The 27504-nt window shown below is 43.9% G+C and overlaps 2 protein-coding genes across 2 annotated transcripts; one reads left to right on the forward strand and one right to left on the reverse strand.

The window, feature by feature from the left end:
* Nucleotides 1–1077: 1077 nt before the first annotated feature.
* slc6a20 (solute carrier family 6 member 20) lies at nt 1078–27415 on the forward strand (the record flags this gene model as incomplete). Its single annotated transcript, XM_080742980.1, has 11 exons — nt 1078–1204; nt 4555–4695; nt 6073–6164; nt 7067–7294; nt 9717–9827; nt 10359–10600; nt 13377–13539; nt 14965–15169; nt 17491–17650; nt 22768–22933; nt 27245–27415. 11 exons carry the CDS (start codon nt 1078–1080, stop codon nt 27413–27415), a joined length of 1806 nt encoding a protein of 601 aa, XP_080599106.1.
* On the reverse strand, nt 18599–21430 carry LOC308308218 (helicase-like transcription factor; the record flags this gene model as incomplete). Its single annotated transcript, XM_080753582.1, has 1 exon — nt 18599–21430. The coding sequence occupies one exon, from the start codon at nt 21428–21430 to the stop codon at nt 18599–18601; it is 2832 nt and encodes a 943-aa protein (XP_080609708.1).
* Nucleotides 27416–27504: the final 89 nt, after the last annotated feature.

Genomic DNA, 27504 nt, shown 5'->3' on the forward strand with positions numbered 1-27504 from the left:
AGACACCATTGTGAAAGTGAAATGGACAAAAGCCTTCCTAATCCTCATAATGTTTGATATTTTCTTTAGGTTTTCTCATGTCCGATCTTTGTTCTCATAATTAACAACCCATTATGCATGTTTTCATTGTGGACTCATGTTAGCTAATGTTTAGGCTACATTAGGCTATTGTGATATATGTTGATAACTGATAGCCCTATAACTGTGTCATGATACCGTATATAACTGTATGCGTCAGATACCCTGGCCTGTATGTACGACTGTATGTCAGGCTATAATGTTATGTAACTAGGTTTCAGAACCATTTAGATGCTGATAGTTGAGCTGTTTTGACAGATGTTGTCTCTCCTACAGAAAAACAAGAACAACTCTTAACAACTCTTAACCTAACCCTAACTTTTAATGTGTTTGAATTGTTTTGGAACCCTAACTTTTGGTTTGGCCTAATTACTGAACCTTGGTAGGTTAACCTCAGGTTTAGAACTTTAAACCTTTCTTTTCACCTCTGGCCTCAGGACTTTCATAATATTATTGATAATATTGGAAGTTATGCCTATACTAAACTTTGTCAAAAATTAAATTAAAGTAAGTTGTGTAAAATTGCAATATTAGACAATTAGCCTATTTAAATAAACAACACAGTGAGTCAAAGAAGCATGTCTGCTTCTCCCATTTTGGCTCAAAACAAACAGACCTTTCAAGGGAAGTGGACTGGGAGAGAGAACTGTCTGTGGACCAGAGGTTACACACACCTTCAAGGAGGTTCAAACACCATCCGATCAAACATTCACCTGCCTTCTACACACGCAAGCAATTAAAGCAGCAGTCAGCCAGTCAGACCCTCCCTCCTCTGCCTCTCGACAAGGAGCTCATTAGAATAAGCCTGGGTGCCAATAAAACTCCCAAGTGGAGAGACATAAGACTTTAGTGAATGTCGCTGACAGTCTAGTGTTGAGTAGCCTATAGCCTGCTGTCCGTCCACACTATAGGACAACCTTCACTGGATGTGTGTTACTTCTTGCTTCTAGCTGCGGTGCGATCCAGTTCACCGGCCACTTGAACCCAGCAGCAGCAGCCATGGAGAAAGATGCAGACAGACCCCTGTGGGGCAGTCCAATGCAATTTGTGCTCGCATGTGTATCTTATGCGGTTGGTCTCGGAAACGTATGGCGTTTTCCATACCTCTGTCAAATGCACGGTGGAGGTAAGGGAAATATTATTATCATTTATATATTATATTTGTTTTTTTGTTTTCTTCTTCTTATTATTATCACTGGCAGCATGGCAGGTGTCAGCTGTGCCTTTATTTGCGCACCTTGTTTAGCCACGTGTTGTGGTGGTGGAAAAAGTAGGCTTTACTTAAGTAAAAGTATCAATTCTGCAATATAGAAATATTCTGTTACAAGTAAAAGTCCGGAATTTAAATTGTACTGTAAAAGTATGAAAGTGTTGGCATCAAAATGTAGGCCTACTCGTACCAAAAGTAAAAGTACAACATGTTTGAAAATAGCCAAGGTATTATAATGTATATCTGCAAAGTATTAGTAACTAAAGTTTTAAAATAAATGTAGTGGAGTAAAATTAGGCTACGATATTTTGGATCCGAGATGTAGTGCAGTATAGTATAAGTATTGCAAATTGGAAATACAATAAAGTAGCCTACGAACACCTAAAGATTGTACTTAAGTACATTACTTAAGTAAATGTACTTAGTTAATTTACACCACTGGCCGCGTGTTCCCATCTTATTGATTGATTTAATAGCCAGCATAACTTTAGTCAATGTAAACAGCACGTGCAGTAGTTAAGACGTTAAAGCTAAAAGGTTAATACATAAAAGTCCTGAGACTTGTTTCCATTGCGAAAAGTGAAAACAAACAAGTCCCTTTCTCATATAAACTGAGTCTGCATGTGCTAGGCCTATTTAAAATGCATTTATGTGGACTATCCCTCATTATGATTTATGGAGTAGCCTAATGTGTGTCCATGGTACCAGCCATAACAAGGTAATAACATGACCTTAACGTTTGTCCATGTGAGTGTATGTTGATTCCATTGTCATTGTGCAATGTGTTCTGAACTTAAGGCTACCTTTAGGTTATGTCAGCTTGTAACATCGTGCAGCCTATCAGCTTTGTATACTATACGTTACAGGTGGGAAAACAATCAGCAGGGTAAAAAAGAGGTGTGTAGCTATAGATGTTTTGTCCAGTATAAGTTAACTTTTGACATCCAACCGTCAGTCAAATATATACTTTGAGATAGAGATTAAATATTTTTTTTTATTTTATTTATGTGCAGTATTTGGCCTCCACAATCCTTGTAAAAATGTAAATAAAAACAAATACTACCATGAGTGAGTGAGTGAATGAGTGAGTGAGTGATGTCTTGCATGCTTTTCCTTGTTGTGTAATAACACAATAATCCAAGATTTACAATCAAGCTGATTCTGGCAACTTGTCATAATCCTTATCCGACTATAAAATGAGCACAAACTAACCCTTCGGGTTTATTTGAGTGCTAATACATTAATAAATAACCTGAATATGAGGCAAAAGTGTCTGTTCCGGCAGAGTTCATCTGAGGGAACACATCAGGGTCACTGATGCAGTATAAATAATAGTAATAATAATATCCACAACCAGGGGCGTCACAAGAGGGGGGGGGGGGGGGGACTGGGACTGAGTTACTAGGGCCCAAGGTGGAGGGGCCTTAATTATTTTATACTTTAGCCATTGATACTTTAGCCCCCCCCCCCCCCCCCCATGAAGAACATTCATGGGGGGGCCCGCAGTGAATCCTTGTACCTTGTGCCCTGAATTTGGTGCGACACTCCTGTCCACAACAACAGTGGCTTTCACCATTATGACATTTTACATGACGATTCATTGTCACACAAATAATTGTGATTAACGATTTAATCGTGTTTTTGTCGTTGAACATCTGTGGACCATATAAATACAAATTACATTTGTGTTTTGGCTTTAATAGGCTTTGAAGTTGCATGCATGGGCAGAAATGACAAATAACCTAAATGTACAAAGAAATGACTGACATATTTAAATATATTAATGCTTAAAAAAACACGAACAGGCGAAATATCTGATCTACAAGCCCACAATATGTTGCAAGGCGACCTGTTGTGAGCTTGTAGATCTGCTATTTCCACAATAAAAGAAAAGGGGAAAAGAAATCATCATGGATTTTTCTACATTATGCAAAATTAATTGTAATTCTTTCAAATAATTAGATTAGGAGATTATGTAATAATTGTCTAGACAGGTTCTCAAAGTGGGTCCTCGAGGGTGTTCCAGGGGGGGCCCCCAGCTAAGTTAATACTATAGCATCACAATCAGTTTAACCACTGTTTTATACAGTACTTCTATTTAAGCTGTTAAAATGTTGTGAGCTTTTAATCTGCTTTTTTTATTGGCAAAATCTTGAAAAGGTGTGGAAAGATTTGGTAAAATGTTAACACAAATCTTCTCTTAGGGCGGTCCCTGACACAAAGTCTTTTCAGATGATGCATCTACGGACAAATACATACATTTGGGGGTACATGAAATGTTTGAGAACCACTGCAGTACAGTAGACACAATAACATGGTTAGATTGGAGACCTACAGCTTAACCTGCATGTACTGCTCCTCTCTGTATGGGTCAATGAACTACAGTAATTACAGGGCTGCTCTTGTCATTTGGAGGCAGGACATCAGACTAGACATATACAGTGCAGTACATGTGTTGTCTAAGTTAACTAAACAGTAAGGAATGTTTAGTGGCGTTAAGGACATGGTAGAGTAGAACTGTATCAGAGGTTTTACTCTCCCATTAAAGATTTTGATGTTACAAGAATGTAACATCAAAAGAATTACAAGAATGTATTAATAGGGAACGTTGTGTAACTCATTGAGACCTTCATCAGCTGGTCAGAGTGACCAAAACATTGTATCCCTATTAATACATTTTTGTAAGTGAAGACAGAGTGCGGGACTCCCTACTCTGACACGATCTGTCCGTCTCCGTAGGACCATTTATTCTACGCAAAATGTTTCACAATTAGTCTATTCAAGATTTTTCCAAATGTTTTGAAAGTAGCCGATCTGCAATCTCACAACACACTGCTCTCAAGGCGATGCGTTGGTTTTGGCTTGCAGATTGTCTATTTTCAAATATCTGAGCTAGGGATCCCCTGGAACCCCCCCAAGGATGCCTTCTTGATCACTTTGAGAACCAATGCTGTATGGAGTGTAATTGCACAACGCTGAAAGTTCAGGTGTGTGTTTGCTGGTGTGCGGTGTGCATGTGTATGCGTGTGTGTGTGTGTGTGTGTGTGTGTGTGTGTGTGTGTGTGTGTGTGTGTGTGTGTGTGTGTGTGTGTGTGTGTGTGTGTGTGTTTGTGTCTGGGTGTGAGTGTTCATCGTGCCATTAACTGGTAAAGGCTGAGCCTTCAGTGCAGTTCCACTGTTCCAGAATGCATTTTTAACAGTGACTGTAGCAGAACAGCAGGTTTGTTGGTGTGAATGGGATTATGAGACTCTGTCTTCATCCCCAGGTGGGTTCATGATCCCCTACCTCATCATGCTGGTTCTGGAGGGCATACCCTTGTTCTACATGGAGCTGGCTATTGGTCAGAAGATGCGTCTGGGAAGCATAGGGGCGTGGACCGCCATCAGCCCCTACCTAGGAGGACTGGGTAAGTTCTGACAGAACAGTGTATTGTTGTCAGACAAAGTCCTTTAGCTCGAGTTAGAAGGGCACTCATATGGTTGGAACGGCTGAGGAGGATGGAGGAAGGGGGGCTCTCGTTTTGATAGCCCCCCTCTGGTCATTCATTTTTTTGGAATGTGTTTGATCCCTGCTTCTGGTCATAATGAATACATGAATTCAAATGGATTGATGTATTTCAGATGTATGTTTAATAATTTAATTCAGAATGTACAGTATCACATTAACATCCTTTTTTCTTCTTCTTTTAATCGAAATGTTTTAAATTGTGAACAAGCGCAATGCCTCGCTATGAGATGCTTGTACTTCTGCTATTTTCACTATTTGTCTTATAATGACAAAACGATGTAGGGTTTAAGTGGTTATAAGGCCAGCTCAGTGGCCTTGTGGTTAGAGAGTCCGCCCTGAGACTGGGAGGTCAGGGTTCAATCCCTAGTCAAAAATGATAAAAATGGTACCCAGCAGCCCCTTCCTGCTTGGCACTCAGCATCAAAGGTTGGCTTGGAGGTACTGTAAGTCCCTCTGAAATGTTCAGGGGATGTACTTGTATGTCAAGCTGCCACATGCTACAGGAGAGAGGCTCCTGAACTATGGGCCACATGACTTGAGAATTCATGGTTCCCAAGTGATTTTCTTTTTTTACTAATCAAACCCATTATGTGCAGGTTTGTGAGCGATACCATCAGGACACTTTAGCTGAAGCAAAATTATTGTTTTTATTAGGGCTGGGATGCGATTACAATTTTTAATCTAATTAATTACAGGCTCTGTGATTAATTAATCGCAATTAATCGCATTTTTATCGCACATCGATATTTGACCTGAGAAGCTTTTTTTTTTAAAAGTAAAACACATTTTGTTGTACGAGTGAATCAACAAGTGAGTTTTTTTAATCTAAATTTCGCATCCACTGGGCCAAGCAAAGCGCTCTGATCGTTGTCTCTTCTTGGTTGGTGCATCGCTATGATCGGTACGCCCGAAACTGAAGGTTCTGTGGTGCAAAAACTAAGTGCGATCGCAATTAATCAGTTAAAGTCCCGGCCTTAGTTTTTATATTAGCATATAATAGACGTAGAGCTTCTGCCTATGCCATCAAAATGAAGTGTTTAATTCATTTCTGAGTATATCGAACACAGCACTCCAGAGATGTTTGGACCTTTCAGAGGCGGAGGACTATTTCACATTTGGGAGAATGTTTAGAAAGTCCTTAAATTGTGGTCTCATTGAAATACAGTAAAGCTTTTTAAAGTGTTTGTTAACCCCAACATCTGTTGTAAATGTCATTTAAATGGACCACTACGGAGTTAGGACAGTTTATGTTACATAATTCTTTGTTTGCTTTCAGGTATAGCCAGCATGGTGACATCCTTTTATCTTTGTCTTTATTACAATGTCATCAATGCCTGGAGCTTCTGGTACCTTTTCAACTCCTTTCAGGTGAGCTCATACCGGGTCACTTGGGTGACTTATCTCCATATATTCTAACTTTTTCTTCCATAGATTAATGCCCTACTTTACTTCATTATACTACAGTGTCAAACAAAGCCATCAAAAGTAGCAGACCCATAAGTGTTTTGAGCTTGTAGATCTGCTACTTTTGTTCTTTGAATCCTGAAAAGTAACAGTTTTGGACATACAATATAAGGTCTCCACCCGGCCGACATTATCATTATCTTCAAATACCCAAAACAGAACCCTGCAACATTTACCTTAAAAAAAAAGAAAGAAAAAAAAAACATTTACCATAAAGGAACCCTCCACCCATTTTCAACCTATTTCTGTCTATTCACTCTGTGTCTCAGAGGAGGGCTGTTGTCCAGTTCAGAAACCTGCCTACCAGTTCAGAAACCTGCCTACCAGGCATGTCGCCCTGAGGCGTCTTACTAGTATCATCTTATCTGTAGTTCCCATTAGATTGGAATCCCATCGATGATGTCATTGGTACTGTAGGCAGGTTCACAGAGTATGCAGACGGAAACTGTGCTATCTTATTATGAGCAGTAGTCACGGCCAACTATATGAAGGTAAGGTTGAAAATGGTTGAAGTTCTCCTTTAAGCTGACTGCGAAACGTGTCGTGCAGAAACCTCGTATCTCCAAGTGTCAAATTCAGTACGTTTTTTTTTGTAAAGTAAAGCCCTGCTTCATCACACAAGACTGTCGCACAAAACTGGTGAAAATAGCCGATCTACAAGCACACGCGAGGCGTTGTGTGCTTGTAGATCGTCTATTTTCACTATCTTAAATCATTTTTAAAATGATAAATACAAAACGAACGGTTTTGGACATACAAGGTTTCCACCTCTCTGTCTCTCTCTCTTCTCTCTCTCTCTCTCTCAGTCGGTGCTGCCCTGGGCAGAGTGTCCTCTCAACGCCAACAGGACGGGCCCTCTGGAGGAGTGCGAGAAGGCCACGCCCACGCAGTACTTCTTCTTCCGGGAGACCCTGAACATCACCTCCTCCATCAACGAGAACGGAGGCGTGCACACGGGACAGGCTCTCTGCCTCCTGCTGGCGTGGATGCTCACCTACCTGTTTATCGTCCGCGGCGTCAAGTCCACCGGAAAGGTTCGTTAGAGAGCAGCACAGGGCATTCTCAAAGTGGGGTGTTGGGTCCAGGGTCTCTGTTGCCTCCCACCATTTTTAAATGCTTCCGTCATTCAGTCTGGAGCAACGGAAGCTCCGAAAATGACCAGAGGATAAGGAGGATGTAACACATTATCCTCTCTTATGGGGGCTCTGGCATATCAATTTGACCTTTTCTATTTTCACTATACTTTGGATCCTGATTAGCCTAGTTCCAGACCCTGAATCGCTAGCCACACCCCTTTAAATGTTTTGTTTTGGCGATTCAGGTCTAGCATCGCTCTCATTGAAGAGTGCCTGCCTCGGTTGAAAATCCGATCGGCGAATCAGCGTCGTGAATCAGCGTCTTGTGATCAGCGTGGGTGGGGGTTTCCCAGAACTCATGTGTGTTTCCAAGTACACCAGCGCCGCCGCAGTACCGTACCGCGCATCGCGTCGCGATAAAATGCGGTAAATTGCGATAAAATGCGATCGTATCGATCTCGCTATGAAACACCAGTAGCAGGCATGTTATGTTGTGTTTGATTACTAGTTTGTAGTGCTCCTATTCTGACTGTTTCTTTGGTTAGCAAGTAGCACTAGCAAGCAACAGGCTAGCCACTAGCCAGCCACACTGAACCAATCGCTGAAGACTGCCTTTTTTTTGGCAACGCAGGGGACTCTCTAGGTTCCTTTATGGGGGTCTAAATTGACACTTACAAGTCGGTAACTTTGACAGTGTACGAATGGAACTCAATGGGTCCATTTGGTCGGGTCCATTGGATTCCATTTGTACACTGTCAATGTTAAGGGGAGACCTTCAAATGTAAAAGTTTGAGAGCCACTGACCTAGAAAACACATAGACAAGACGATACAATAAAAGATCACCATGATGCAAGGCAGCAGGTTTGTGGCTGTTTGACCTGAAATGCTCCAGTGATAAAGCATTTCAGAGTGGAAATAGTTTTACAAGCTCATAATGCCTAGGTATTGCAACGTATTGATCGACCTTGATTGCCCCCCCCCCCCTTTCCATCTCTCCAGCTATTTAATAAACAGAAAGTACAATTTCAGGTCAGGATACCAGTTTCATCCAATCAAAGAGAGAGAACAGCAACAAGATAAGCAAGTGGAATCGGATGTGTTAAAACAGATAAACATGTGGACATCGGAATTGAAAGTGGAACACTATAAAACCTGAAGCTGATAAATAGGGTTGTCCCTCCCTGGTTGGTATGTTCTGTTTTCTAAAGAGGTGGCGAGACTGTTACTGAACCAAACATCAGAACATAGAGCTTGTACTTTTTTAACCAAAACATATTTTTGTTTCAACTAAAAGAACATCACAGTACCTTTAAGTGAATGAGCGGGATTTTCTCTTTCAAAAGTATGTCATTACATAACCAGAGAGTGAGAGGCGATGAATGGGTCAGATCAGGACGGGGGTTTATGCTTTTTAGCTGATGAGCGTGGATCACCAGGGCATTTCAAGTCAAGTCATTCTTTACACAGGAATGTTACACTTGGATTTTGTTAGCCTCATAGCATAATTGCCCGAATGGCTGCGTCATTTTATGGTCAAGCTCTCCTATCACTGTTGCTTCACTGTGCCTTATTGCCTATGTCCTAAGCCAGAATCAGAATCAGCTTGTTACATTAAAAAATCACTTTGTGCCTCATTTTAAGTCAACCTTTTGACAGAAAATATACATTTTAATGTAACAAGCATTCGATAAGCTGAGGAGTGAGGACATAGGCAACAAGTCAGGGTGAATCAGCAGTGTTGGGAGAGTAGAATTAGGCAGAAATAAATAGATAAACATGATATTGGCAAAAAAAAAAGGAAAAAAAGGGGGAATACCACTCATTTTCACCTTTGAACTACCGGTATGTCGTTAATATACCTTAGAGTTGTTGTGTGGAAATAAGAAAAAGGTCCCCCCCCCCCTTCTGTGTTGCCTAGAACTGGAGGATTGATTGTGGGGTCATGTGATGAGTCACATCATGAAGGTGTACTCTGCAAGCCAAAGAGTACACCTTCAAGTAAGCAATTATAAATCAATGAAAACACGAGGTAATATATCAAATGCATAGCAATAGTAATCTAGGATCATGGGTAAACTAAGAACCTATCATCAAATAAGAAAAATAAATGACGAATACCCTCTGAGTGGTATTATGGCCTTGTAGGCTATGCTGATTTAGGGTTTTAAACCTTATTTTAGAAATGGCTTTTAGGGTTGTTATTAGTTTAGCATTATCTCACAGTGCATGCACTCGTACATACATGTACAGACAATAGATCTCTTGAATCTTGATGTTGTTGTCTTTACCGTAGGTGGTGTATTTCACAGTGACGTTGTTGTGTGTTTACCTTATAGGTGGTGTATTTCACAGTGACGTTGTTGTGTGTTTACCTTATAGGTGGTGTATTTCACAGCCACGTTTCCCTACGTGGTTCTCTTCATTTATCTGATCCGAGGCTTGACGCTGCACGGTGCCATCAATGGCGTCAAGTTCATGTTTACACCAAAGGTACTGTACTGTGCTGTACGCCTGTGTCCTAATTAGGCTTTTGATAGTCTATTGTTTAGGTCTTCAACAGGAGGTCTGTGACTAAAGTGGGGTCACCAAATCTTTGTATGATATTTTACCACTTGAACCCTAGCATACCTATACTTATATAACAGATGTGAGCTTGTAGATTGGCTATTTTCGGCAAAGAGGTTCGGCGTAGAGGGAAAAGAAGCACACTAAACACAGGGTGAAAGGTCAAGTTTACGGTTTAAGTAGTTAAATGTCTGGAAATACACATCTGACATCTGTGTCATTTTAGATTTTAGCGTCGGCTATTCAAAAATTGCAGATATACAAGCTCGCAGCACGTCACTTTGTTGTACATCTATACGAAAAAAGGGATCTGTCGAATCTGCATCAGGTCTTAATGTGTTATGTAAAAAAGATCTGAGTACTTCTTCCATAACATGAAATGGGACATTCTGTTTTTACTTTTGGTACTAACTTAACATTTTCAGTACTTTTTCCCACCACTGCTGCTGTCTTCAGATGGAGGAGCTGACCAACCCCAACACGTGGATCAACGCTGCCACCCAGATCTTCTTCTCTCTTGGCCTGGGCTTTGGCTCGCTCATCGCCTTTGCCAGCTACAACGAATACCACAACAACTTTGAACGTCAGGCCATCGTTGTGTCCTTGATCAACAGTGGAACCTCCATCTTCGCCAGCATCGTTACCTTTTCCATCTACGGATTCAAGGCCACCTTCAACTATGAGAGCTGCCAAGAGAGGTGAGGCCCTCAGGGGTGTCGCACCACATTCTGGGCCCTGGGTACAAGGATTCACTGCGGGCCCCCCATGAATGTTCTTCATAGGGGGAGGGGGTTTAACGCATTTAGACTGGGAGCACATTATTATGCATTATTTTGTGCTTTAACTATTGAAAAATAGCAGATATACAAGCTCACAGCTGCAAGCTTGTAGATCTGCTATTGTTGATAAATTGTGATTTTCTTTTGTTGAAAAACCTGTGAAGGACCCCCAAAATGACATGTATTTGGCCACAGAGCCCCATCCCCAAATATTTAGTTCCAGGGACCCCCCTGAAGGAAAATTTTAGTTACACACGTTCAAATATTTGCACATATTTTCACGACTTCAAAAAAATAGCAGATATACTCGGTGCCACGCTGTGAGCTTGTAGATCTGCTATTTTTCAATAGCTAAAGTATAAAGGCCCCTCCACCTTGGACCCTAGTAACTGAGTCCCACTCCCCCCCCCCCCCCCCTTGTTGACGCCCCTGCTTTCACCCAAAGTGTGTGTGTGTGTGTATGTGTGTGTGTGTGTGTGTGTGTGTGTGTGTGTGTGTGTGTGTGTGTGTGTGTGTGTGTAAAAAAAGAAAAAAAAAAATATATATGTTACAGTATGTTTGGGTAACTCAGGACGTTCATTGTAAGAGCGCTTGTTTTGTCGTTCACCACACACTAATCACCACCAGATGGCGACGACAGCCACTGCTCTGCCATTCACTAGTGAAGGCGCTGACGTCACTCGTTTGCGACTCTCTTTCTTTATTTACTAGCCTAGCCTAGCCTAGCCTAGCCTAGCCTAGCCTAGCTTAGCCATTAGCTCCATTGTAGTCACTTGGACAGGGCGTTTATCGTGGGCTTGCCCAGGCCTTACGGCCTGGGCATAAATATAACGATTGCATTCACCACGGCTTCGTAACTCGCGCGGCGCTCCGCCGGCCGCGCGGACCTGGCCCGCTCTTCGCGGCCACTCGCGCCTGCGGCGCTCGGGGGCGAAGAGCAGGACCAAGGTCCGCTGGCCTTCGCGCCGCTTGCAATGTCGTGGACAATCGAGCGGCTCCGCCTGGAGGACGTTGTTGTGGCGACCGCTTGTTCCGCCCCGTGCAGCACCACGAGTGCTCCGTTTCTCGACCGTACTGTTTCTCTAACAAACCGTGACATATATATATGTCACGGTTTGATAGAGAAACGGAGCACTCGTCGTGCGGCACGGGGCGGAACAAGCGGTCGCCACAACAACGTCCTCCAGGCGGAGCCGCTCGATTTTCCACGACATTGCAAGCGGCGCGAAGGCCAGCGGACCTTGGTCCTGCTCTTCGCCCCCGAGCGCCGCAGGCGCGAGTGGCCGCGAAGTTACGAAGCCGTGGTGAATGCAATCGTTATATTTATGCCCAGGCCGTAAGGCCTGGGCAAGCCCACGATAAACGCCCTGTCCAAGTGACTACAATGGAGCGCTCCCTAGCTCATAGTAAGCTAATGGCTAAACACTGCCGAGCTAGGCTAGTAAATAAAGAAAGAGAGTCGCAAACGAGTGACGTCAGCGCCTTCACTAGTGAATGGCTGTCGTCGCCATCTGGTGGTGATTGGTGTGTGGTGAACGACAAAACAAGCGCTCTTACAATGAACGTACTGAGTTGCCCAAACGTACTGTAACATATATATATATATATATATATATATATATATATATATATATTGTAAAAAACATAGAGAACATGCAAAACTAACCTGAGGATATGGTGGGTTCTACTGCACTGCACTTCCCAAACACTGGGTCGGGACCCATTTGTGGGTCGCGGACACGTTTTTATGGGTCCCTTAATTTTAGATTTTAAAAAATGTATATTACTAGAGGTTCGCGGCCCTTCGGGCCGCTCACATCTAGAGTCCACGCCCGCTTTTTTTTTTTTTTTTTAATTTAAAAAAAAAGTTTAAAAAAAAATTTGGCCTAATTGTGTTATTATTGTTACTGTAATAGGCCTGCCAATGTTTTATTTTCATTATTTCAATGTTTTCATTTTAGCAACACACACACACACACACACACACACACACACACACACACACACACACACACACACACACACACACACACACACACACAGACAGACAGACAGACAGACAGATAGACAGTATCTTGCTGTGAACTCTAGAGGTGAGTGGCCCGAAGGGCCGCGAACTTCTTGTAAGATACAGGCTCTCGGCTAGCGATTGAGTCTCTCTCTCTCTCTCTCTCTCTCTCTCTCTCTCTCTCTCTCTCTCTCTCTCCCCCTGTGCAGCGCCCCCCCCCCCCTTCCCTCTTGTAACCTGAGACTCTCTCTCTCTCTCTCTCTCTTGCTCTCTAGCGAATGACATAGGGCATAGGGTTAGGGGCGGTATTCCTTACGCCCTAGACGACTACCTATGAGTTGAAGTGGATGTAAAGGGGGCGTGGAAGTGGGATGCGGCAATAAGCCCATTGTAAATATAAGATTTCAAAGCATTTTCCTAAAAAGCTAAGATTTTCATGAATAAAAGAAAAAAATGCAAAGATTTTCCTTAGTAATTTCATTAAAAATAAAAGAAAAATCTAAGAAATTAGAAAACAAATATTTAAGAAGTAGTGAAAATAGCCGATGTACAAACTCACAACGCGACACGCTGTGAGTTTGTAGATCTGCTGTTTTCACTAGTTTGGGTCTCGACTTGAAAAGTTTGGGAACCACTGTTCTATAGCCTTAAAATGACTCATTATATCTGTACACCTGTGTGTTCCAGGGTTCGATTGCTGCTGTTGAACACATTTGACCTGGCAGAGGACAGCATCACTATTGACAATGTGACTGACTGGATCGTGAAGCTAAACCAAACGCATCCAGTGCAGTTTGGCGAAATAGCTGGAATAATGGAAACCTGTGATCTGACAGCTGAACTGTCAACTGTACGTTCTTACACACACGTCCCAAAATAACATTACACACATACACATCACTGTAAAAGTTCTAAATAACATTACACACATCACTTGTAAAAGTTCTAAACAACGTTACACACATCAACTGTGTTATTGAGAACCAGTCTGTTACGCAATATTAAGAGTAGCTCCATTGTTCGGGAGCTACAGTAATAACCCTGAGTCTTATTAACCAATTACCAGTTTGAGTTAATTTGAGGATAAGCTACAGTTTATGTAATGTAAGTGTGGGGCCCCATGTCTGAAATATGCAAAACAGTATATTTCGCCACCGTTAAAGTACATTGGCATCAGGCCACTTGATAGATAGTTAAAAAGTACAATTTCAGAGTAAACTACTAAATCAAGGCACTGTTATATGTGAGATAATGTACGCTGCCTTACAAAGCCAGAGTGCAGTAACTTACGTTTTTGGACACACTGACTTATTTGTGTATTCCCAAAGTACCAATTAGCCTTCGTGATTTGGGAAGATAAACAATTACTTGAAGAACAGATACAATTAGTGTAATATCATTTCTGCCAATAGCCCATTTGGCTGACCAATTGAAACACCTTTTAAGACTTTTATCCGTCTAATTATTTGCATAGTTACTGTACTTCAAGGTATGATCAAGGCACTGTTATACCTGATGAGCCGTAAATTTTGTTTTGTTGATCTACAAAAAGTCAAAGGAATATTTTTAAAAAACGCACTAGAATAATCCATATGGAAATAATCGATAGTTGCAGCCTTAATGTTCTTATATCAGAGCTTATGTAAGCACTAGCTTTTCCTTACACCCTTTCTCAAAATCCAAACTAGTAAACAATGACAGTGCTGGATCACAAGCAGACATACAGGCAGATAAGGTTATGCTGTGATAACCCCTTAATTTACTGGCCGTGATGGACTCTCTGTTATCGGCGCAAACAATTTAAAGAACAGTATGATAAAACTGCAATAAAAACAATGCCATTTACAACATCATTACATAAATGTTAATGGTGATAGTCATAGGGATCAAAGTCTACCGATTCAACTCGATTTGAGTCACTGCAAGAGATGATTCATTTCTAACTGCCACCGTGACTGCGAATGTTAATTTTTAATTGCAAGTGTTTACTCAGATATACCGCTTTGTGTCATTATCTTTCTAATTCACGTTTAGCCCTAGCCCCACATAGAACCTCACCCTCCGCTGTAGAACTGTTGTTAGCTCGGAGATGAGATCCTACAGTCCTCTATGCCGGTTGCGGTAGAATTCGTCCACAGCGTGGTGTAAGTCACCCTTTACGCCACATCGTATCCAAAAAGAAAAGGTAGTTCCACACTCCTAGAGTATGATTTTCCGAACACCGGCACAAAGAAAAATAACGTCTCTCTGTCTCTCCCTGTCTCTCTCGCTCTAGGCTGTGGAAGGTGCGGGCCTTGCGTTCATTGTGTACAGCGAGGCCATTAAGAACATGCCGCTGTCCCAGCTGTGGTCGGTGCTGTACTTCTTCATGCTGCTGCTGCTGGGAATGGGCAGCATGCTGGGCAACGTCACCGCCATCATCACGCCGCTGTGCGACTTCAAGCTGCTGTCTCGAAACATGAGCATCGAAACACTGAACGGTGAGAGTCAGTGGGGATGGACTGAGGTGGAGGTGATGGAGTGGTGGTGGTGTGGGTGTTGTAGTTGATGGTTGTAGTAGTACTGAGGGTGGGACGGGGGTGGAAGATGGATGGGAATTGTTGTTTTGTTTCCATGTCGTGTGATTTAACCTAACTCAATTTTTGGCATTCTGTTATACTTTGCCAAAAACATTTTCCAGTCAAAAAAAAGTAGAATGTACTTTATAAATCCAATCTAAGGCACGCCGTATTTGATAAAGAAATATAAAGATTTATTTTGAGCAAGGCGTATCGAACTAAAAGGTCTTCATCAGGGTCTTGCAGGGTTTTTAAGGTATGTAACTTTACCCCTGAGTTTACATTACATTACAAAACAATATAGGCCTACATCTTTTTTTTTACCAGTCATTTCCTGTCTATACCAGCATGCAGTTATCAGCCACTGGAGTAGTGTGGTGGTGTTTACCTGCACATTGCCCTCTCACAGTTTTTTGGGTGTTTTCACTGTTGTTTTGGTAGATGGAGTCATTTTTGGCCTAGCAAAACAAACAGGTTAACACGTTGCAGTGGCTGATGACTGCTGGTATAGTTAAAGATGCAGAGCCATGATTTGTATCTCCTCTAAAACATGATGTTCAGGTATTATGATTATACTAGGAGGAAGATTAACTCTTTTACTGCTACGGACGTTCCCGTTCGCCCCATTTTTGACGGCGGCGCGTTGCCAATACGGCTCGTTCTTTTTACCTCGTCTGATGACTGTAAGCTGATGGGGGGTCGCGCCGCCGTGTGCAGTACATCTCCCGTAACGCTGCTCTCAAAAATCCACCGCCTGTTAGCAATAATGGAGTCCCAAATCACTTCCTGGCTGTTCTCTGTCGATCTGTTGCTCTGATGTGATTCTGTGCTCTGAATGGATGGCAGCCGGAGCAGCCCAATTCACATTAATTCTTGCATAAGAATGCCCTCTGCTGCCAGTATGGCCAAAGTACACATTATAAAACCCATTATAAAATGAATTAGTTAAGAAAGAACCAATAGATAATTTTCTATAACATCGCAAAAACTTTTGCTGGCGCCAGACCCAATAAATAAATAATAACATCTGGCAGTAAAACTGTTAAAAAGAAAGAAAGAAAAAAAAAACTGTACAGAAAGAGTTAAATTATGTTTTTATGTCGCCACACCCACCAGTTCATTAGGTATGCCTGGTTGTACTTGCCTGACTGCGAGCGCCAGACATCTCACACTACGTTTCACTTCGGAAGAGAGTCTGAAATTACGGACGGAGATTCTACTTCGGCGTGGGCGGGCTAAAGCCTATTGACGTCACACACACACACACACATACACACACACACACACACGCGACGGCGACGTGGCGTGACATTGCAAAAATACGTTATTTCTCATAACATATTATATGTCTGCATGTTTACGTTAGTGCAAAATGGTATTAAAACGTGATGAAACGGCACTATTGCATCGTTTATTAAAATAATACGAGTCGAGTCTGATTCCGCCATGTTTTCACGGACCAATCAGAGTCCACTAGACTCTCACGTGGGCAGAGGACACCAATCAGAGTCCACAAGCGAGTCTCACGTGAGCTCAAGAGCTCTGTTTGGAGGGGGCTGGGACCGGAGCAGCCAAACCACGTGCCCCAAGCATACAACCCTGATTGGCCCATTCAATGCGCCCGCTCTTCAGGCGGCTCGAAATAAAATAAAATATGTGCATTTTCAGTCCACACTACAAACCACCCACCAGCAGGGGGTGGTGATGTGCGGACTGAAGTATCAGGCTATGGTTGTACAGGTGGGTGGTGACCCAGCTGAAGTTAGCCACACCCACAGTGTTGGGTGTATGGTAAAAGGGGAGGGGATGATTATATGATGTCATTTAATCTGTGTTTTTCGAGTGGGCCTTTTGAGGCCCAGTCTTTCAGCTTTCAGGAAGTAAACACAACTACACAGGGAAGACAAATCTGCACATTATAACACCACCAGGTGGCCTATTAGAATAATGTTAACTTCATAGACACATACAAAACAGAAAAAGTACAAAACTATGGCACCACCTCTTTAAGCAATGTTGTAATATTGCGATTATGCAACAGTTACCCTTAAAAAATCTATTTCAACCAATCAGATTGCTTCGTGGGAACTACCTGTTGTATAATGAGAAAGCCTAGTAAATGACATAGCCTAGTAAACTGACTCCTCCTGCCTTCTAAAAGTGACATACTATGCCTTTAAAGAGATGTGTTCTGACAGTTGACTGTCTTTGAGTACTGTGATACAACGCCTGTGCTCCTGCAGGTATTGTGTGTGTGGTATGCATGCTGCTGGGCCTGGGCTTCACCACCCGCTCCGGCAACTACTGGTTCACCATGTTCAACGACTACGGTGCCACCTTCTCCCTGCTCTTCATCGTCCTCCTGGAGGTTATCACCGTCAGCTATATCTACGGCATAAAGAGGTGTGTTTGTTTTATATTTGAAATGGTCCATGAAGCCTGGACTTCATGGAATCTTTGTTTTGTTTTTGTGACATGAATTCCATGCTTCATGGGATGTGTAAGGGATATTTTTTATCGTGATAATCTGTTCTTTAGTTCGAAAAAAGTCAGTAGAAAAAAAGCTTGTTTTGACCAAAAAACACAACCTGAGAAAAGAATCAGAGATAATTGAATTTTTCTAAAACTGCGCAACACAACAAGTGGGACTCTCCTCTTTATAGCTCCCAAGAACCACCAGCAACAAGGTTTTTTATGTGTTTTATTCAAAAGCGATTGACTTCAGGGTGGGTGTTTTAAAATGTAAATTTTTAAAACAATAACCAAAATAAACGTACATAAAAACCTGAAGAACCTAAGAACCTGGACTGAACATAAGAATCTAAGAAGCTGAACTTACCTATCAAATCAAAAGAAGCTGTCCACTGGTGGACCAATGGAAACAAAACAGGCTTCTGGTCTTTGGACAATTTGTACCGTAACTGTACTGTTTTCAGGATATCTTACTGTCAAATCAGACTAATGGTGTGGAACATAATCCTTATGGAACACCATAACTATCACAACAGAAATAAAATGTTCAAGCAAAGAAATCTTGCACATGCGAGGAACAAAATAGCTGGATATAGCAGGTAATTAAATGAAAGTATAAAATAAATCATACCTTCAAACATTTAGCAAAGTCGGCAGATCTCAGAACAAAATGTGTACTGTACAAAGAAAACAGATATAAACAGTGTTAAAACTTTTTTGAATCTCCAACTGACAGGCCCTTGGAACACTTCTGTAAAATCAGCAGACATTTTTAAGTTAAACTTTGATTTGTTGAAATCCTTCAATGTAAAATGAATTTCACTTGTACCCTCTGTGAATTCAATTAACACAGGATTTTATTGTGTGAGAAACGGCCATTTACAGCTCCATCAGGGCTCTGATGTCATCAATGCGTGACGTCTTCCTCTCTGCATTCTTCTTGCCGAAGGCCTTCTCCACCAGGTCCTGCTTCTGCCTCTGGATCTGGACCATCTTCTCCTCTACCGAGTCCTTCACAATGAACTTGGTGACCACCACCTTCCTCTTCTGCCCCAGGCGGTGGCAGCGGTCAATACACTGTTCCTCAGCTGCCGGATTCCATGCCGGATCCATGAGAAAGACGTGAGATGCGGCAGTTAAGTTAAGCCCCACCCCTCCGGCTTTGAGAGACAGGAGCATGATGACGGGGCTGTCGGGAGCGAGGTTCTGGAAATCCTGGATGACCTGGGTGCGTTTCTTCTGGCTCATGCTGCCATCCAGACGAACAAAGCTGAAGCCTTGCTCCCTGAGTGGGATCTCCAGTATATTGAGGAAGCGTGTGAACTGAGAGACAACCAGACATTTGATGGTGCCGTCCTTATTCCGCAGACGGAGTAGATTAGCCATCAGAGCGTCCACCTTTGAACTGGTCCTCCACTTCTCAGATTGCATCTCGTCTTTCTCCTCCAACTCCTCTGGTGGAACCTCCACCAGTTGGCTGGTCTTAATGTCACTTCGACAGAGAGGACAACGTGCCCTGTCCTGTTCGGTGCTGATGACCCGGGCGATGCAGGTGCGGCAGTAGACGTGGGCGCAGTGTGTGATGACGGGCAGATGCAACGACTCCAGACACACGGCACACTCCTCGTCACAGCCGCTGGCCAGCACCAACCTCAGCTTCTGTATCAGACGCTCTTGTAGCTCAGACGGCGTGTTAGGCGAACCCAGGTCTTTAAGTATTTTGGCCACCAGAGCAGGGTGGCAGCAGTGCTGTCGAAGCCTCATCAGGATGGCCAGCACATCAGCATAGTTCCTCATCACGGTACCCTCAGCCACGTATCTGTTTAGGGTGGTCCTTCCCTCATTTCGTGCCAGCTCGTACTCGCTTCTCTCCTGAGGGGTCATTTCAACCTGCTCCACACACACCATCTTCTCTGGCAGAGACACCAGGGGATGCCCATTCACCATGCTGGACTTGGTTCTCCTCAGGGTGATGCTCTTCACCAGAGTCTGGAGGTTCCTGAGGCCATCCCTGTTTCCCTGTGCGACAGGTCTCTGGATGACCCTCTCCCACCACTGCTTCACATCAAAGGGCTTCAGACATAGGAAGGCCATCAGCATCCACAGGTCTTTCACACTGTTCTGGATGGGCGTTCCGGAGAGTATCCAGCGGCGATATGCTTTCAGCGCCAGCACAGCCTTGCTCATCTGTGCATTGGGGTTCCTTATCACATGTCCCTCGTCTAACACCACCCTCAGCCAATTGACCTCATGGAGGGGACTGTTATTCCCGAAGTCAGCAGAGAGGACGTTGTAGGTGGTCAGCACGATGTCCTGAGAGGACAGAAATGTTTTGTTTCTGTTGCGGTCCGAGCCGTAATACACATACACATTGAGCTTCACATCAGGAGCAACATGCTGCTCAAATTGGTTCAGCCAGTTACTAAGCACAGACAGCGGGCAGATGATAAGAGTGGCTCGGGCTGACAGGTCCTCTTCAGTGTCAGTGATTGAAGATTCCATGCCAGAATTTGGAGTGGACCTCTTGGTCTTTGAGCATCCATCTGATGTTGATCCACTCAGCACTTGCACAAATTCTACATCCTCGTTTAATGTAGGGGCCTCTTTACTGGCCTTTGACTTGGCGGCTTTACGCTTGTTATTTCTTTTCTGTGGCTTGCCGGATTCTTCAACTACCTCTGATGAATCGACGAACACCACATCATCCTGGGAACTGGCATGGTCTAAACAGCCTGATGCTGCATTTATCACGTCAGTGTTATCCGGTTGATCACTGCCTCCATCTGTTTTTTGCGCCTTCCTTGGGCTGGCAGATTGTGCCTCACACTTCTCTAGAGGCATGGGCTTTCCCTTGTGGAAGTTAGTGAGGATTAGAGCAATGGTTGTCAGCGTTTTACCCAGTCCCATGTCATCAGCCAGTATACCCCCATGGACCCTCTGGGGCCTTTCTCTGGTATTGAAGCATGTGATGCTGTGGTAGTAGAACTCTCCTGTCATGGACCAGAAGGGTGGCAGACCAGTGTTGTTCTCACATGCACACATCCAGGACAAGGCCTGCTTCTGGTGGGTCAACAAAGGAGTGCACACAGACTCTGCAGCTTCTTTCTCTCCGTCTTTACTCTCCATCAGACCTTCAAATAGATTGTCAAAGGCATTCTTCAACTCCTCTGCAGACAGTGGGATGGTTAAACCCATTGGTTTAGTTCCAGTTAGGTTTAGTCCTCCAGGTGGGTTTAGTCTGAATCCATGCCCTGTCATTTGTTCAATCACAGCATGTTTGTGCTCTTCTTTCCCCCAGAAAGTCAACATCACTGGCATATTGAAAGCGTTGTTTTTTCCCTTGTGCACCAACCCCTCTATTTTTGCCAAGTTGTTGTCCATGACATATGCCATGGCTGCTGCCAACTCTCGTTTGATATGTCCCACCTGTCTGCCGTACGTGTTAGCCACCATCACAGCATTACGGTCATATGGATTCCGGGGTTCCCGCACAAGAGCGACCATTTCCCCTGGGTTCACCACTCCAGTATAATATCTGAGGCCAACCACAGTGCCCTGCATCTGACCAAAATGCACAATGCCATCTGCACCTGGTTCCTCCTCAGACAATGCAGCAGCTATAGCCTGGGAGAGCGTCTCTGTAACCGCATGTGGGTCATTGTAGATGTCCACACAACTGTCCCTGTCAAATTGCCATCTGCGAGAAGTCATTGTGTGGTCTTGGTAGCAAGTTATGATTGATTTGACTCAGCTCAGTCAGTTACTCTACTCTACTCACCTGAGTTAGCTTTGTTTTGCTGAAATTTGGGATGACATCATTTCCGGTTTATCCGTCTCCTATAGCAACCTAGCACCGTTCGTACATTGGTGAAGAGTGCCCTCTAGCGTAATCACTGAAAATCCTGAAATGACAGGGCGGTGAACCTTGGATTTTAAATGATGTCTCAAGACGTCAATGACGGTAAATGTGTATTAAATAGGTGACTGAAATCATCAGTTACAGATTGTCTGTCATCATCACATGACCAATCAAAAGAGGTAAAAAAATCTTACCTGTGCGAAGTGAGTTGTGCTCCCTTCACATGGTATCAGACATGACACACGTGCATACAGTATCTCCTTGTATAGGCCGTTCTGTCCATGACATCAGCTTTCTATGACGTTAGTCTCGTATGACATTAGTCTCGTGCTCATACGGACATAGGGACATAGGGACCTAAACACAAAGCCAGAAGTAGGAGCGGTTAGCACCACTCAAAAATGTAATTGATGAAGCGATTGACAATATACAAGGAAATTAGGAACAGTTGATCAGTATAAAAGGCAGATAATAAGTTAAATGAGATCAAAATTAAACAGTAAAGAGAATACAAAAATTCAAGAAGATATGTGTCCGAACACAGCTGAGGGCTAGTCATTGAATTTTTTTTTTTTTTTCATTTTCATTTTTTTTTTTTTTGTAGATATGGCTTATAGAGTTATGCCATGCAGAAATACTAGATCTGAGAAATGCAGCCTTTTAGATGAAATGTAACCTGCAAAATGTGAGGTTTCTCTTCACATTAATTAAGTCTTATTTACATGCAGAGTTATTAAGCTCTGGCGTTTAAGTGAAATGTAGCCTGATATTTATGAAATGCTTTTGTGGCTTTATCACATTTTAGAAAAATAAATAAATAAATAAATAATTTCAGGGCTGGTCTAAAGCTGTGCTTTCCGAAATGACTGCCCCTCTGCTATGCTGGGTCACATATTATTGGCCTAAATAGTCAAAGCCATAAATAATGGCACCACACAATGGGGAGCATAGATTCAATATGTTACATCTGCTGCTGTGCAGAATAAAAAGTGTCAGTCACACGGTATCTTAATTATACTTTTTGGTCAAAATTGATCCCATCCCAAAGCGCCAGCGCTCGCCCAGCGAGCATGGTGGCAGACTGCCATCACTGCAGGCAGATGTGTGCATGCGCCCATGTGCACACGCCCTTAGGCGTCTTACTAGTAGTTATTATTATTACTAATATTCTAATGTTCTGTTTGCCCAGGTTCGAAAAAGACATCGAAGACATGCTGGGCCACCGGCCCAACTGGTACTGGAAGATCATGTGGGCGGTGGTCAGTCCTCTGCTCCTCATCGCGCTCTTCCTCTTCTACATCGTCAACTACATCCGAGGAGGGACGCCCACCTACCCAGCCTGGGACAAAGACACGGTGAGACCACCCACCCACCCACCCACCCAGCTCTGTCTGATCTGTGGCTCTGCCTACTGTTCAGTTCAATTCAGTTCAGTTTAGTTTATTTTCAGCTCTTTTGGACAACAAAATACATACAGTACATACCTGTACAATGTGCATTATTGCAATTTGAGCAAGGCACAAGTTGTCCATTTGTTGTCCAATACTGCAGTGTTAATCAAATAAAACTGTGACTAAATGTAATTTTGTTGACAATAAGAAACTAGACTAAAATGCTAGCCCCCGCTACTAATGGAGACATTTTATGCTTGGCGTCGTACTCCAAAAATAGCAGATCTGCAAGCTCTAGAATCTTAATTATATTTATTCAACTAAAACTAGATTCAAAGTAAAACATTTCAGATTACTAAAATATGAACTAAATGGAATTTTATTCAAAAGATTATGACTAAAAGCTAAAACTAAATAAGAAATGGAGTTGGAACAACTTAAGTTCGGGAGGAGATGTAGCCAAGCAGAGGACAATCAACCACCTCAAACCAGCCACTGGTAACTCCACCCATGCCACCCTGTGCCAACCACTCACCCGTCTCCTATCAAGCCGACAACTCCTCCTCTACCAATCACGGTGGTATATAAACCCAACTTGAAAAAATTGTGGTGTGCATAGTTTCCAGTAAACGCAGCAAGCTTACAGCCAAACGTTGAACGCTCCTTTCCTAAACAACATTATACAGGGGCGGCATAGCTCATAGCTCATAGCTCAGGGGTAGAGAAACTGGTATTAGAGCACGAAGGGTATAAATCCCGAAGGGTTCCCAGTTCGAATCCGGGCTCCCCCTGAGTTAATGTCGAAGGGTCCTTGGGCAAGACTCTGAACCCCTAATTGCCTCCGGTGAGTAGGTTGGTGCCTTGCATGGCTTCCTCCGCCACCGGTGTATGAATGTGTGTGTGAATGGGTGAATGTAATGCACAATCTATGTAAAGCGCTTTGGATTAAAAGCGCTATATAAATGCACCATTTACCATTTACCATTTATACACCTTCTATCAATAACCTCCAGAATAGCAAACCTACAAATCTACGCTTCCGACAACGAGGATATTTACAACCCCCGTCTTCAACAAACTTCTACTCACCATCCTGCAGCCACCGTCCCAGACACTCCACCACGACAGGTTAAATCCACCGTTTCCATTCTTTCTTCTCTCCTCCGTACTCCACGCGAACTCCGAAAGCTGTACCTTACTCCTCACCAACGGCGCCAGCCACCATCAGCTCAGCAAACCCACCGCTCTTCTCCCCGCAACCCAACTCACCGCTCCCCCCGCCAACACATCGCCCCATCACCAACTATCATGTCCGACTGCGACCTCTCATCATGCAAAATGCTCCACATGTGCACCTTCTGTGCCGGCGCCCACTCCCGCATCATCTGTCCTCAGAAACAAAACAATTCACCAGAATATCAACCATTCCTGTTGGCATCAAGTTCACAAAACCATTAACTGCCCCTCCTCATCCTCATCTCCTCATGCCCTCATCTTCTCAGGCCCCCCAGAAACAAACAAAACATCTAACATCAACCATCCCTGTCTACCTGTGAGGCATCAACGTCACAAAACCAGCAATCTGGCTAGCCATCGTCAAGAAAAGGGACTGCCCACTTGTCCCTACTCTGTCTCGAGAGAATGCAAAACCAGTAACAGCCTCTCCTCATCAAACATCCTCAAGCCACCATACTACTCAACTGCCTCCAAAGGAACAAAATAAGACTTCCCCCATAACGCCCGCCCCTCACCATCCAAATTCTAGCTAGGCGTGTCCACGTCCTACGCAGCGGCTACACAGATGCCCACACAGACACAACGCTCTAAGCAATATCCCCACTGGTTTCTTTTGGGGTCTTCTAAGATGCTCAGAGATTCACCTGGCTGACGTAATTCCTTCTCTCACTTTCATCATCTAACAACACCACTCCCATCTTCATCTTCTAACTCGACTCCTCAGCCCCTACGAACCCCTCCTTAATTACATATACTCCCGACGTGCACAGCAAACTTCTCCTTCAGGCCCACATTCCATCACCAACCACGGTTCTGTTGTCACCCGCATATGGTTCCATTCTCACCTCCGACTGGTTCCCCCCAACCGATACTCTCCAGAACCTTCTCCAGTCACTCTTTTAGAATCGGAGCCGCATCCACAGCATCAAGCAAGGGAGTTCCCGACCACTTCATACAAATCCTCGGCCGCTGGTCTTCCCAAGCCACAGCTACATCCACAGCTACATCCGTTCCAACTCCCCAGACCTCCATAACGCCCAACTCTCCATGATCTCGTAATCCCACAATCCGATTCTTTTGGGGTCTCTCTACATACTACATTAGCACTCTGCATTCTTGGCCGTTTGCGCATGCGATGCGTCCATAAACGACCATACACCAAAACCTAAATGTTGTTCGTGCCCTTGACCATCTAAGCTGCACACTGCACGCTTGTGTGTAGTGCTGACCTTAGATGACCATTAGCACTCTGCATTCTTGGCCGTTCATGCCGCAGATCTCATGCCACGCATGCAATGCGGCGCGCCCATAAATGACCAGGCTCTCGGTCTTATAATAAACAACCTTAAACCTATATTTTGTCTGATGCTTGGTCTCTCCTAGTGAAATGGAGTTGGAACAACTTATGTTCGGGTGGAGATGTGGCCAAGCAGAGGACAATCAACCACCTCTAACCAGCCACTGGTAACTCCACCCATATGCCACCCTGTGCCAACCACTCACCCGTCTCCTATCAAGCCGACAACTCCTCCTCTACCAATCACCGTGGTATATAAACCCAACTTGAAAAAATTGCGGCGTGCATAGTTTTCAGTAACCCACCCTCCCTCCCTCTTCTTTTCATTCTACCTCTATCCTCTCTACAGGTTCCAGGTGGGGTCTCTCTACATACTTCAGCACGGACGCGTGCTCTTGGCCCCTAAGCCAAAGTACCTGGGTCTGCGACCCCCCGGAACCTCCCCCTCATGCCTGCCACCCTCCGTCCGTGCTCCTGACCATCTAAGCTGCACTCTACACGCTTGCGTGTGGTGATGACCTTCGATGATCATGCCAGCACCCCAAATGCCATTCTCGTGCCCATGGCCATCTAAGCTGCATACTACACGATTGCGTGTGGTGCTGACCTTAGATGACCACGCACTCAGAGTGTCATTTCACGCCCTTGGCCATCCAAGCTGCACACACCATGCTTGCATGGTGCGTGACCTTAGATGACCATGCTGGCACCCCCATGTCATCCATGCCCCGATGACCAAACCGGCGTAGGTTGGCGTAGGTTCATTGTGGTAGGTTCATCAAATGACGTAGGTTCATTCATGCCCTGATGACTGTGCCGTCTTCCCCCATGCTGATCGGGCGTCATAGCCATCTAAGCCGCACACAGCACGCTTGCGTGTTGTGATGTCCTTAGATGACTATTTCGCACTCAGCATCTTGGCCGTTATGCTGCATTTCCCATGCCACGCATGCGATGCGCCCATAAACGACCATACACCAAAAACTAAATGTTGTTCATGCCCTTGACCATCTAAGCTGCACACTGCACGCTTGCGTGTAGTGCTGACCTTAGATGACCATTAGCACTCTGCATTCTTGGCCGTTCATGCCGCACATCTTATGCCACGCATGCGATGCGCCAATAAACGACCAGGCTCTCGGTCTTATAATAAACAACCTTAAACCTATATTTTGTCTGATGCTTGGTGAAATTGCTGTCAAAATGAACACTGGCCTACTGCTTGTACATCGTCATTATGATGCTCATTTACAGAACTAGGCTGGTTGCCCAAGTGGGACGGGATCACGCAAGTCAGCAACGATGCAAGTTAGAAATTCATGCCCCAGCCGGTTATGCAATACCATATTGTACCTGTTGACCCAGGCGGTACCCCATTACCAGAGCACATCGTTGCTCTCATCTCCATATTTTAACTTCTTGTGTTTTACTGTAAATTAACGCCCTACTTGATCACACTACAGTGTCACACAAAAGTATAAAAAATAGCAGCTCAAAACACGTTGCTTCGTGCTGCGTTTAATGTATGCTCCACCCGTTTATGCAATATGCAAATCCTGTTGTTCTTGTTGTGCTTATTGTCATAGTACCCGACTACCCGCTGTACCCATTGTCAGAGTAACGATTGCAGCAAAGCATCTGACAAAATGGTCAGATTTGGCTTCCCAACTTGTCACCTGTTCGATGCAATGGTTATGCGAGAATACGTTGGCCTAAAAAACACCATTGTTCTTCCCTCTCAGGGCAAATCGGATGTGAAGGAGTATCCAGTTTTTGGCCAGATCTTCATCGGCCTCCTGCTGGTGTCGTCTGTCAGCTGTGTCCCAATAGCTGCGCTCTACGCGTACTGCAAGAAGAGGGAGCGGGCCAATCGGAAGACAGAACGACAGTCAATCAGCACAATATCTTCATAGAGAGACGGGACAACTTATGTTGGTTCTGAAACCAAACTCTGACTGGACCCACGTTCACTAAATTTCAACTTGACCCCCACATCTTATGG

Source organism: Nannobrachium achirus (genome assembly GCF_963921795.1).
Source record: "Nannobrachium achirus genome assembly, chromosome: 2".
NCBI classification, from domain to species: Eukaryota; Metazoa; Chordata; class Actinopteri; order Myctophiformes; family Myctophidae; genus Nannobrachium; species Nannobrachium achirus.